This window comes from Sinocyclocheilus anshuiensis, unplaced genomic scaffold, assembly GCF_001515605.1.
Source record: "Sinocyclocheilus anshuiensis isolate Anshui unplaced genomic scaffold, SAMN03320099.WGS_v1.1 scaffold641, whole genome shotgun sequence".
NCBI classification, from domain to species: domain Eukaryota; kingdom Metazoa; phylum Chordata; class Actinopteri; order Cypriniformes; family Cyprinidae; genus Sinocyclocheilus; species Sinocyclocheilus anshuiensis.
The window spans coordinates 49,107-63,038 of record NW_015536503.1 but is presented as its reverse complement, the minus strand read 5'-3'; the positions used below and the strand labels follow the sequence as shown (position 1 = coordinate 63,038).

Genomic DNA, 13,932 nt, shown 5'->3' with positions numbered 1-13,932 from the left:
ATAAAAGCAGAAGCTGGTTTAAGGTCAGTGTTAAAAGGCAGCGTCTTGCTACAGCAGGCTGTCAGGATTATTGTTTTAGCATTTGGCGTCAACTTCTCCAAAATAGTTTTTGCCAGCATTTACACATACTGTATGTGGCTTTTTGTAACATTTTTAAAAGAAAAGCTGTGAGTGTTGCCAATGCCATAGCATATCTTCCTGATACAAGGGTAGCTGCTTTTTTCATGCATATCCAGGTGTTTTGAATCTTATTCTTGATGTTAATTCTCAAAACAGCAATAATGCCATCATTCTTCTCACTACAGCGTTATGTGTTTGGTCTTATTGTGCATAATTGATCAATGCTCAATATTCCAAAGAACAAAAATTTGTCTTCATAATTTAGTCAATCATTCCAAAACAAGATTTATTTTTTGAACATATTTCACTGCAAAAACATCACATCATAGTAGTAAAATAGGTTACGAATGTTTCATGTTGACATCAAGGGGATTGTTCAACCAAAAAAGAAAATATGCATTATTTATTCACCCTCATGTTTGAAACTCGTATGAAATTCTGATAGATATTTTTTCCGTGCAAATACAATGGATGGGAATTGCATTTATTTTAGCTTCAAACACGATGCATTACTCATAAAACTGACCACAGGCATAAAACAGAAGAACACTCATGTATTATCAGCAAATCTTGACATGGGTCAGCAATTTACTGCACAGCAAGTTCATAATCAAATGTTAGCTTCATTTAATGGTGGATCGGACTACGAAGCTGTCGAGGTCAAAACAGCTTAGAACAACATGAGGGTGAATAAATTTTGTGAATCATTTAAAATATTACTTTTAGTAGTTTTCTCAATTGATTACAGTAACATCGGGACATGAAAAAGGGTTTCTGCAAGAGCTGTAAGTTATGAGAAACACTGTGCACAAAAATGCACTGCAATGTTTCTGACGTTGTGCAGTGCTACTGTGTTCAGTACCTGAACGTTCATTGCATTCCAGTGTAGAAAGCTGTGATACAAGATTCAATCTATATAATTCCCTGGATTATGTTTTTGTTTTTTTTCCTGCATGTTTTTGTATGTTGGTTTCACATGACTTGGTGGACAAAAGTTTTTCATGTATTAAAAATATTTTTAACAAAACTGCTTCTTTTCTTTTTACCCTAAAAAAGAATAAAAGATTATGCCAAACTTGTTATGATAGAACAGTTGTATCATCATGATATTTTTTTCATTTATTGAGCAATTAATAACATGTTCATCATTGTAGACGTTTGTTCATATCATTTAATGTATGAATTGCATGTATTTTAGATTAAATCAAGAATTTATCTATATATCTTGTTTTCTCTCTCTTCAAGTGATGACGTGGAGGACCCTGGCAGTGCTGTCCCTGCTGCTGTGTTTTGGTTCATCTTGCTGTGATGATACTCGAGATTATTTCTTGTCTGATACTGTCATCAACAATGTAGTTCAGGACCCTCAAACTGGCCGAATTTACCTGGGTGCCATTAATAACATCTATCAGCTGAACTATAAACTACAGCTGGAGAGCAGTGCTGTAACAGGCCCTAAGAAGGACAACCCACAATGCACTCCACCAATCACTGCACAGTGCACTGATGCAAAGGATATGTACAACATCAACAAACTCCTACTGGTTAACTCCGCCAACGGCACTTTGATCGTTTGCGGAAGCCTTTTCAGGGGCATCTGCTCTTTGGTAAACCTCAACAGTGTGGACAAACCGGTGTACTACAGTGACACTAAAGGCGAGAAGACATATGTAGCCAGCACAGAGGAGTCTGTTACCGTAGTGGGTGTAATTTCTTATTTTATAGATGCTCATACTAATGCAAACCTCAGCGTATTTCTAGTGGGGAAGGGCTATGGTAGCTCGGACAGTTCGAAACTCATCAGCACCCGATTGCTGCAGGAGCACGGAGAAATGGATGTCTTTGAGAACATGGTTGAAGCTTCCACTGTGCAAGCTAGTCCTTTCGTCCAGCGTTACCTCCATGACTTTCGCCATGCTTTCAAAGACAATGGCTACATCTACTTCTTGTTCTCGCGCACTCCGGGCACCAGTGACAGCAGGAAGATCACATTTATAGCACGCCTGTGCGAGAATGACCATCATTATTATTCTTACACCGAACTTCAGCTCAACTGCTCTGTCAGCACTGAACAACAGGAGAACACGTACAACAAGGTCCAAGCGGCATATCTGGCCAAACCAGGAGAAATTTTGGCTAGGAAAATCATCCCTTCGAATCCCAATGATAAGGTTCTGTTTGCGGTGTTCAGCGCGGATGAGGACGGTGGCCGTTCTGCCTTGTGCATGTACCCGCTCAGCAGCATTAACACCAGGCTTGAGGAGGTGATTGAGTCCTGCTACATAGGGGAAGTTCTGGAGGACGAGAAACCAAAGACTGTTTATTCACCCTACATCTCCAAGACCGAGGCCATCTGCAGGACCAAAAGAGATGTGAGATGTTGTGTTTCTTCCACTCTGCTTCCATGTTGTATGGTGTTTTGTGACCCTTCTGAATGTGGTATGTCTTTTCGCCCAACAGAAGAACATGGTGAAGGGATATAAATGTGGCGCAGAGATCCTGCCGTCTCCACTAGCCAGTAAACCTGAGTACGCACTGGCTGTCAAACCCATCTTTACTCAAAATGACATGCTGACAGCTGTAGCTGTGGCGGTGGAGAACGAGCACACTGTAGCATTTTTGGGAACCAGCGGAGCAGATGTCTTAAAGGTGAGTCCCATTCCAGGGTCTGGTTTCTCTCCTCTTTAAATTTCACTTAAAAACTTGAGGCTTGACGTTACGGGCTGGTAACCAAAAGGTTGTTGGATCAAACCCAAGAATGGATGATTTACGAGCTACAACCACTTGAGTGATGCACTTAACCCCAACACTTGCTCTAACTTACTTTCACTGTAATACATTGTTTATTTGTAAGATACTTTGGATAAAATAATTTGCCAAATGAATTAATGTAAATGACCAATAATTACTCATAACGTTTTTCTTGCAGGTGCATCTTGACCCCAGCCAACCTGAATTTTATCACCGTATTCCAGGAGAGCGCGAATATGGTGGGGTGAACAAAAACCTCTTTTTTAATTCAGCTTTGGATCATTTGTACATCACCACTGGAAGTAAGGCTTGTTTATGAACACATCCACAACAAATAGATCACGTTGAGTAAACAGATCATCCACTGTTTAAAACTTGTTTGAAAAAAGTAGGCTTGCCAAGCTAGAAGGATTACAGATGTCTTGAAATTTCTCTGTGATATCCCTAGATTCTGTAATCTGCCACAAAAATGTCTGTCATATTCTTTTAGCCAGTCAGAAAAATTTGAGGAGCTCTTTTCTTGTCAATCATTTTACACATTTGCACGACCCATAAATTAGAAGCAGGAAGCTGAGACTGGTAGTGGCAATGCCATGAGGTGCTTCATAAGCAGTTGTCAGTTTGTCATAAATAAACATTATTTTGCAAATCAATGCTTCTGACATCACAGAGATGATGTGCTGCTTTATTTTCTTTTGCAGTGTGTGCTTTGATCTTAACACCTTTAACCTTATTAATGTTTTTCTTCTCAGGTTAGGTAAAGTAAGTCGAGTAGTCTAAATTATAAGCAGTTCAAATTACTTCCAACTTGGTCAGAAGACTTCTTTGTATTATGTCCTTGATAGGCAGTTTTTATAATCAATTAAATTTATTTGGTTTCTTTTTATAATAAACAAAAATGCTAAGGCAAATAATACTCAACCATTGAAGTATAAAATGCAACAAGCATGGTTCCAATCAGATATGTCAGCCAGATATGTATAAAATCATCTAAATAAATAGACAAGGAGGCAGGGTAATTGTGTTTTCTTGATTTTATAAAATTAATAAAATTCTATTTTATTTTTTACAATTTATAAAATTCTATTTATAGAGTGAAGATTATCCAATGTTATTTCACATTTGATTACTTTTTCAATTTCTGTAGTATTTCTTTACCTGAATACTACTGTTAGACCTACCTGAAAAACTTGCACTGTTTATTTAATTTGTATATTTTTTCTGTTCTATTTATTCAGATATTTGTGATGTTTTTGTTTATTTGTGATATTGCTCCTATTTTTTTTTATTTGTTCTTATTTAATTGCTGACTGTTTACTTGTTTTTTTTTTTTTGGCTGAAATAAATTCAATATAAAGTTTGAAATCAAGCTGCTTGGTTTGAAAGTGACTTTTGTGTGAGCAGTGCTTCATGTATTGCTATACTATTGACTATGGACCTTTTTGCCCATGAAATTTAGCTGAAATTCCATTAAATGACCACCAGTGTCTAAAGCACATGTGAAAACACGGAAATTATATTGGTCATTGAAGGGTTCAGGTGACATAGTGTGGTGCCTGCGTTAAATTTCATCAGCTTCTTTGACTTTAGGAAGCCGCATATCTGTGTGTAATCAGTGTGGTTGTTTGTCAGATCATTTTTAATACTGTACGTCTCTCTTACAAAAAAGATATTTACAAAAATTTATTTTTGTAAATATTCCCCTTTCTCTTGCTCTTTCTCCTGACTCATCTTACCATTTTTTTCTGATCTAAATGAGGACCAATATATTCGGCTTGGAGGAGTTGGATGTGGAAATTATTGAGACGGGTGCTTCAGCAGAGCTGCTCTCACTTATACGCATGTGAGGAGCTGCTCGAGGTTGTAACTTGTGCCATGGCCAATTTCAATCTGGAGTAGCCAAATGAGAAACAGTAAGTAGATTGCAGCTCAACAAGTGCTTCCAGACTAGTGACCAACCACAATCGCCCAGCAGAAACCTCCCCTTCTTTCCCAATGTCCACACTAAGTTGTCAAAATTGAGGGAAAACCCATTTACAACCTGTTTTCACCCTAACAGTGTTGAACTATTTGACTATTGTGGGGTTGCATGGGGCGATGTCAAAGGTCGAAGAGATGTTAGCTGTCTCTAACAAAGAATTCAAAGAACTCCGCTGGGCCACAGATCTAGCCCACCTTTTCACTTTTATATTGCTTCCATGGTTGCCACAGAGGGGCATCTGTAGGGTGGGGTGTCACATCACATCGTGAATCCATTCTCACCAGACACCTTCAGGAGATTGTTTTGTGAACCCTGGCACTTGTGGTGTTACAGGGAGCAGCAATTTTCAGGGGGTTTTCCACCCAATCTCGACTTAGCAGTGCTGCTGGACTGTCCATCCCCTCTTCAGAAAGTATCGGGACATAAAAGGTTGCCAGGGTAGTCGGCCCCCATATAGTATTGGGCATTCTCCTCTCAACGAGTACCCAATAGAACATGTTCAGTTGTTTCCCGCTAACAAGCTGTTTCAGGGCACAGAATAAACTGACCATACCCCCTAAAAATCGAAAGGTTGATACCTCTTTCAGAACATCTGGCAGTGTGGCAACTTCTGGCAAATATGTCTAATTAGGTCCAGCAGGCTAAAGGATTCACTTCAACACTCCTTCAACAAACCTTGTTTCAGTTTCGTGTTCTCCACTGTGGTGAGCAAAGAGCAGGTTCCATTGTTGGGTCTGCTGAATATGAAACCATTTCAATGGTCGCTTAAAAGCAGGGGCTTTCACCATCTGGGCGACCCTCTGCATACATTCATACCCTTCTTCTGTGGAAAAGACCTCGGTTTCTGACCCAGGGTCCCACGCTTTGAGAGTGTTGCCGTCGTAAGATGATCACAATGGATGCCTCCCTCATGGGCTGGGGCACAATCAGCTCGTGGCCTCTGGCCCCTCTGGGCACATAAATAGCCAGGAGATGAGGGCTGTGTTTCTAGCATTGAAATACTTTCTCCCAGACCTGAGGGGCTACCATGTGTTGGTCCGCATGGACAACACAGTGGTAGTCTCTTATATAGATCACCAGCATTTACGCCCCCTGTTCAGATTGGTGCAGCAGTTCATGCTTTGGGCTGAAGGCAAACTGCTTTTGCTGTGGCACGGCTGAGGCCCGGGGAATGAAGACTCCACCCACAGGTGGTGGAGTTGATATGGCGGATGTTCGTCAGAGCAGAAGTCGACCTGTTCGCCTCATTCGAGTCAACCCACTGTCCCCTCTGGTTCGTCCTCACACCTCCAGCACCATTAGGGCTGGATGCCGTGGTGTAGATGTGTCCAAGGCCTTTATACATTTCCCCTGACAGTTCAGTTCACAGGAGTTTCTCCTAGACAGCGTTCTCTGGGAGATTCCCATCCAGACAGAACTTCTATCTTTTGTACGGGCTCGATTCACCATTTCCTTCAGACTGAAAGTGTGCCCATAGCATTGACATCATGACTTCTCAGGGAACCAGGTTACATAAGTAACCTGAGACATTTGTTTATCTTGATTCTTGCTTCTCTTTTGTGTAGCTCACCAAAGTGCCAGTACAGGCCTGTGAGCAGAAGACTGATTGTCAATCATGTGTGTCCCAGCGGGACCCATTCTGTGGCTGGTGTGTGCTGGAGGGCCGGTAAGTCTGTTAGACTAATTTTATTACCAATTAATAACACTGCCAAATAAGGCAATTAATAACACTGCCAAACTACAACAGAATTTAATATTTCTCCTGACAAATAAACTAAAAACTATGGCTCCTGTGGGTCATGTGACATCCATCCTAATAACCTATGTTTTAGAACAGAAAACTGTTTAGAAATCCCATTTTGAAATGGTTTATTCTCTGAAATATGGCATAATTTATTCCATTACATTTTAGCAAGTGTTATGTAGTAGATATCTGCGTGCAGTCCGGTTAAAGCAAATGGCTCATTACCCATGATTGTCTGCTTTTCTCCTGCAGTTGTACTAGGAAAAAGGATTGTCGCAAAGGAGAAGGAGAGAATGCCTGGTTGTGGAGTCCAAAACAAACATGTGTAACTATTCAGTCCTTTGAGCCCCCCAACATCAGCTGGAAGAAAACATATAATTCACAGGTACTAAAGCATAACTCGTACACAAACACACACACTGTGATATTGGCTCCTGTGGGTCATGTGACATCCATCCTAATAACCTATGTTTTAGAACAGAAAACTGTTTAGAAATCCCATTTTGAAATGGTTTATTCTCTGAAATATGGCATAATTTATTCCATTACATTTTAGCAAGTGTTATGTAGTAGATATCTGCGTGCAGTCCGGTTAAAGCAAATGGCTCATTACCCATGATTGTCTGCTTTTCTCCTGCAGTTGTACTAGGAAAAAGGATTGTCGCAAAGGAGAAGGAGAGAATGCCTGGTTGTGGAGTCCAAAACAAACATGTGTAACTATTCAGTCCTTTGAGCCCTCCAACATCAGCTGGAAGAAAACATATAATTCACAGGTACTAAAGCATAACTCGTACACACACACACTGTGATATGGTCTGCAGTTATTTCAAACCCTAACCTCTTTAACGATTAACTCAAGATTGATATTTATTGACTGTAACAGATCCAGTCTGAGAGTCTAATCCTTTTTTGCAAGAGCTGAAATGAAGAACAAGGCGTCTGAAACTATCATATCATATTACATGAATGCACAGAGCACTTTTCATGCATTTCTTATATTTGTCTCAAGTGGTCATGGAATTTTTAAATTTTGATTTCCAGAACTGGAAAAGCTATGGAAATCAATAAAATTGTATTAAGTGATTGAAAAAACGTAAATAATATTTATAATAATCATCATCATCATTATGTTTTAAGTATGTATTAATTAATTACTTTTTTGTCAATATTCAGAATTTAAAAACCCTCATCCAATAATCCTCATATATTTAATCTTAAAAAGGTTTAAGAACTGGTATTTTTCACATATTTTAAAATATTTAATTTTCTCCTAAATCCTTATTTTCTGGTTTAAACTTGCAGGTGATGATTGGCATCTCCTCCCTCCCCAGTATCAGCAGTCCTGATAGACTTACATGTGTGTTTGGTGACTATTGCAGTCAGGTAACAATGGAAAACTCAGGGTTCATCTGTGATCTCCCGATCTCTGAGTACATACCACCCATACCAGAGACACAAGGTGAGAGCATCCTGTTTGCCTTTAACTTTAATAATCACCTATTGTGAAGCCGTCCTCTCGCTGCCTCCTTTACTCACTGAACAAACTGAGTCTTTGTCTCACAGAATGCCAAAAGTGACATCAAACATAAATGGGATTTAATTTCTTCATGTTTGGAGACTGATCAGATGAAACAATTACACTGAAGCTGAATCTATTAGCAGATAGATTCTGAAGTTTAACTTATTGATTCTAGAGTTACAGGAGCTTTTATCAAGTTGTGCTTTCCTTGGGAATGAAACCCATGACCTTGCTGTTGCTAGAACCTGTTGAGAGTTTGAAGTTCATTGGCTGAAGATGTTTTTTTTTAATAACTCCTGAATTACTCCTGCTGTAAAGCCGATATGATTCCTATTTCCCATATGCATTTATGTAGATTTTGTGGCAGTGCCAGTGATGATCATGATGAATGACGGCATTGAAGTGGCATTTGGTGCATTTGAGTTCTACAACTGTGCAGCCGTGGTGAAGAGATCGGAGAATACACCGTAAGTATCAGGCAGTTTTAAAAATGTAAAAAATGTGTACTCCATGTAGCATTTATTTAGATTCGTCTTTTGATTGGCCGGTTTTGTGTTCTGCGGATGCATTGCATGTGTGACCAGTAAGTGGGGCTGCCAATGGAATATTCAGGATCACGCATGCAGTGATAGAGATGGCACTGTCAAGGGTGATCATATCATTCAACACATGCAGGTGAGTCATATTAGGATGAATGTATGCGTATATAAATTAATATGACTGTTTGTGCTTTAATATATGGCAAGCCATCATCTTTGGTGACAAAAGAGGAATAATAACAGTTTTTTTTATGATTCTTGCAGGATGACAGGTGTCCTCAGTTTGAGATCCCAGAACCCCTGCTTATTCCTGTTGGAATTAAAAACCCCATCCAATTTCAGGGCACAAATCTGGATAAATATTTGGTAAAGTACATGCATTACTTATTGTACATTGTGTTTTTGTTGCATTTAGTATAATAGTATTTAAAATGCATGCAGGCAATATCCTGGAGTATATATATATATATATATATATATATATATATATTAAGATATGTAATGGATAATGTACAGTCAGTTGGATAATATGTCAAAAAAGGGGATTGGGATGGCCTTGTATCTTCCTGAAGGGGTTTATTTTGTGATAATGACCAACTGGCTGTGTGTTATCTGGCTTTTTACACTGCTTCTTATTAAATACTGTACATAAATTGAGGTATGATATTGATTTATTTAAATTAAAATGATTTTGCATGGTCCATATGGTAATATGCAAGAATTTTCCATATTTATTTTTTCACAGGTATTTTACACATATTTCGATGTACGCATTGCATTGAGTAGAGTGTTAAAGTAAATGTCTGTAAACTTGACAGATAATGTCCAGTTAGAAAATGATATGTAAATTTATTTGACCTTTGTCCCTGGCAACATAGTTGTGCTAGTTTGATGTCTCTTGTATCACTTAAAATATTACTAGCAACAACTAGATATTATTACAGAAACATCGACCAATCAGAATCAAATATTTAGGTGAGCTATAAAGATGCAGTAAAGAAATATATTTACCCAATATCTCAGTGAGGACATTTGTCAGGATGATTTTTTTTATAGTAAAATGTCTGCATAAACAGCATTACTCTTTCTTCATCTCTCTCAGGGGAAAACCTTTCAGATAGGCACTGAGCTCATGAAACAGGTGGGCGAGGTGACTGTGGAGGCTGATGGGTCAAAGTACAGATTTGAGGGATTTGAGGTCAGTATGCTCCAATTGTATTCCTACTATTATGTCTTCCTCACTTTCTACTTCTCTGTTCACACATTGATTTGTTTCTGGAGTTTGAGCACCAGCCAATATGGCATTCACAGCTATTGAGCTGCACGTGTGTGTAGGGCTCACCCTTACGAAAAAGAAGTTTATTCAAGTGTGCTATTAGTATAAAACTTATCCACATTCAAGTGTTTAAAAAAGAATGCATGAAGCTAGAATAAAATGTTTTTGTTTACAAGCAGATACCCTGTTCTTTTGATGTTTGTATGTTCAGATATTCATGTAACAAAATATATACAAATTAATACCTAAATAGGGACATAGTAGTATACTTAAAGTATGATGTAAAGTTCACTTAAAGAAAACTTACGAGTATACTTGCAGTATAAAACTACTAAACTAGTAGTTTACTGAGACTATACTTCAAAGTGTACTAAAAATGCTATAAGTATTTAATTAGTAAACTATCAGCATACCTATAAGTTCACTTTTAGTGTAGTTGCAGTACAAACTAAACGTTTTGATGTAAACTAGTTGTGTACTCAAAGTTTACTACTGTTATACTTAAAGTATACGTAAAAGTATACTTTTATATACTAGAAAGTGGGCCAATTTAGTCCCAAGGAGTATTGAAATAGTACACTTGCAAGTATACTACTAGTACACTGATATTTGTATACTTACTACATAAAGTATACTTAAAAATATACTTGAACTTTACTTAAGTATACTTACTAAAATAAACTCGAAGTATACTACTTTTTGGTAAGGGCAGTCCTATGTGGGCGTAACAAACACAAAGACATCACTTTGGCAGGGGAGAATTTTCTGCAGCACACAGTTGTTCCAGATGCAGTGATGTGTTTGTCTGTATCTGTGTGTGTGTTTAATGACACTTTCTACTATTTTTATGCCAGTTTGAATATGACAAGGAGCCAGAGGTGAATGTGGCGTTCTACATAAAGGATAAAACCACGGACAGGAAGATTGACAGCACCCTCAGAGGTACATTTAAATGAATTTTCATCATCATAGTTTACAGAATTTACACTTTATGAAAATGTAGTAAGTGATGCTACAACATAATAACTAAATTTAGCTAACTATGGTACATTGACACTTTTTAAGGGGCCAGTATCTTTAAAAATATATTAGTGTCAGCCTACATATTCTGAGCAGTATTTATCTGCCACAGGACAGTTTGACACAGCATCAAACTGGAAAACAAATCTTTGCGCTAAATGTGACTAAAAAAATCACCACATAAAACAGTAAACAGCCTAATTTGCATAAATCAATTTCCAAAAACATAGTGATAAACAGCAGTGTTTAATTTTTATTTCTCTACAAATCCAAAAGACAAGGGAACCTTTTTTGATTCATTTTTTTTAAGTGTTTCCTCCATTTTTCTACCCAGTGGTGCTCTACAACTGTTCGGTTAGACGTGAGGACTGCAGTCTGTGTAAGAACGCTGATCAGAAGTATAACTGCGTTTGGTGCGACACCACAAAATCCTGCATCTACAGAGACCTGTGCAACCAGGAGCTGAAGCAGTGTCCTCCTCCAAAGATCACTGACGTGAGGACAATTCTTTTCTCGTTACTGTTGCCCGACCCTATTTTAAACTTTGCTAACACTAGACTCAGTCACTCAAGCTAAGCTCAAAATGCATCCAAGAATATCTCATTGGCGTGTTGTCACCGATTACAAAACTCACCATTCCCGGTTCAAATGCACTTCATAAATTTCCACTCTTCATCTTCCCCAGAAAACACCATTTCTTTTCATCCTCTTCTCCATTTCTCATGCCTAAATGATGGCTGCGCTGGTAGTCACAAACTCAGTCTCTCACTCTAGTCTTTTGTTGAATCCATCTGATACTCTAATGATGGCGCCATGATCTGGCAAATGATTCACTCAAAGGTACAATGGTTATGGGGAGGTTATGCACATAAGTGGTGAATAGGTGCACATGCACAACCAAAATGAAAAAATGTGCTGGGTAAATTCAGACCACTCATTTGTGTACCGACATGGTTGACAGCTGCTAATGTACAAATTACTGTTTTAGATCAACTAACTTCAGTTCTGTCAGGACCACTATCGTCAAAATGATAGATATAGAGCTTATATAGGAATGGTAGGTGTCGTATTCCTATAGGTAGATGTGATCAGCTGAGAATCAGCTGATGCAAGCTTGACTCACGTGACCTGCCATCACTAACGCTAACGCTTAATTATTGTTTAAAATTTTCGTTTTAACTCAAAGTATAAATCTAGGCTGCGTGGCCAATATTGGAAAAAAAACAAAACAAAAATGTGACATTTCATTCACTGATGCGCTTCACATGGCAGTGTTAAAACCAGTGACTCACCAAAATAAAAGCTTACTGATTTTAGGTTTGAAAGTGATGAAAATTCATATAAAAAAATTAAAAAGTAAAAAAGAAATAAAATGAAAATGTAAATATTAGCATTATATTTAGTGGGTCACACTAAGTGCAGTGTGAGCACCAAACCAAATATCCAGGTGCTCTCATAAGAACCACTCTCATAAGAACCAGACTGAAAAACTTATGTGCATACCTGGTTATGGGTGATCTTTGTAACTAGTTCCATCCCTAATCAAACACACCTGCCTGTAATTTTCAAACAATCCTTTAGACTTTTGTTAGGTTTTTCAGGTATGTTTGATTGGGGATTGAGCTAAACTCATGCAGTACAGTGGCCCTCCAGGACTGGAATTGTCCATCACTGCTCTAGTTTATAGTTTTGAGTGTTATAGGCCTCTTTTAACTTTGCCCACTGGAAGGGCCAGTGAAGGGACAGATCTCTGGCGCAACAAAAACCTCTAACTTGGGCATCAAGCAGGAGGACATTAAGAGAATCGCCTTAGCTGGAGTGCCATGTACTCACCAGCCAAAAAGATACTCATTCTCTAGGTACTGCACGAGAGCTGAAGGATTTAAGGATTCTTTGTAGCAACCTGTGTGCGTGTTGCTTCAAGAAAGCAATCATACATTTGCGTTGTTTTTTATGTTCATTCTATCATTTATAATAATTTATCATTTAATCATAATCATTTTAAACCATTTATATACTAATTTCATTGATTCAGACATTGATCATTCATTCTATATTTTGTATTATCTCATATTTTTCAATTATGGTTTAGTCTTATGTTGTGTGCTGTGTTGTCTTTGCAAGCATGTTAGAGATAAGAGAATGTCTCAATTTCAAGTTTATAACATCACTGGAGGATGTTTCCATTGCTATTACTTGTGATATAATAATATCTGTTTTATTTCTGCTGGTCAGACGAAGTTTGACTGAGCATTGAAACACATGCAACAAAGATTATTCAATAAACTCTGCTCATTTTACAATCACTCCATCTTCTGCTTTCTGCTCTTCCTCTGTCTGCCTCTTGGGCTGATAGACGACTCTGAATACAGTTTTGGGTGCTAGACAAAAAATGCAGTGAAACACTGATTTTGAGTACCAGACAAGACTTGCTGTTAACAGGTTTTGGGTACCAGAAAAAACGAGTATCTTGTCTTTTGTGTGTGTGCGGTTCAAGTTCACTCAGGCCTTGCGCTCTCTGGTCTATGTGTTGTCTTTGTCAGCGGACATGTTGAGTGCTCATTTCTTTACCTACCATTTTGGGTACCAGACAAAAAAGGAAAAATTACATATTTGATATGTATACATAAATTGTAGTATTTGATACAATTTAAATATATGTATCTACACAATAAGTGCATTGTATTAAATGACTAAATTAAATGAAGTACATAGAAGTTACTTAATATAAAGTGTGTGTGTGTGTGTGTGTGTGTGTGTGTGTGTGTGTGTGTGTGTGCACGCAAACAGTCACATCCCCTGTGTTTTTCTAGAGACAGTCCTGGCCCAGCCTCTCCCCCATTAACCACAGGAAGTAGTACAGGAAGCAGCCCATGTGTGAGCCATCAAAGGCCCTGTGGTGACACCCAGAGCCTGGGACAAGGTGCTGTGGCTGAGGACAGAGGGATGCAGAGGGAGGCCAGGGGGTCAAACATAACCTCT

General features: G+C 38.3%; 1 protein-coding gene across 1 annotated transcript; it reads left to right on the top strand.

Annotated features, from left to right (window-relative positions):
* The first annotated feature begins 1,367 nt into the window (after nucleotides 1-1,367).
* On the top strand, nucleotides 1,368-11,526 carry plxnb2a.3 (plexin b2a, tandem duplicate 3). Its single transcript, XM_016489220.1, has 12 exons — nucleotides 1,368-2,492; nucleotides 2,581-2,769; nucleotides 3,050-3,178; nucleotides 6,418-6,518; nucleotides 6,849-6,981; nucleotides 7,899-8,055; nucleotides 8,471-8,582; nucleotides 8,679-8,790; nucleotides 8,919-9,020; nucleotides 9,757-9,852; nucleotides 10,785-10,872; nucleotides 11,285-11,526. The coding sequence occupies exons 1-12, from the start codon at nucleotides 1,368-1,370 to the stop codon at nucleotides 11,524-11,526; spliced, it is 2,586 nt and encodes an 861-aa protein (XP_016344706.1).
* Nucleotides 11,527-13,932: the final 2,406 nt, after the last annotated feature.

What these genes read in the sequence shown, in the direction of transcription:
- plxnb2a.3 (XM_016489220.1), top strand. Translation starts at nt 1,368, where the DNA reads ATGACGTGGAGGACCCTGGCAGTGCTGTCCCTGCTGCTGTGTTTTGGT. An exon ending in GCGGAGCAGATGTCTTAAAG is followed by an intron (nt 2,770 to 3,049) that starts GTGAGTCCCATT and finishes TTTTTCTTGCAG; the next exon opens with GTGCATCTTGACCCCAGCCA. An exon ending in AGAAAACATATAATTCACAG is followed by an intron (nt 6,982 to 7,898) that starts GTACTAAAGCAT and finishes TTAAACTTGCAG; the next exon opens with GTGATGATTGGCATCTCCTC.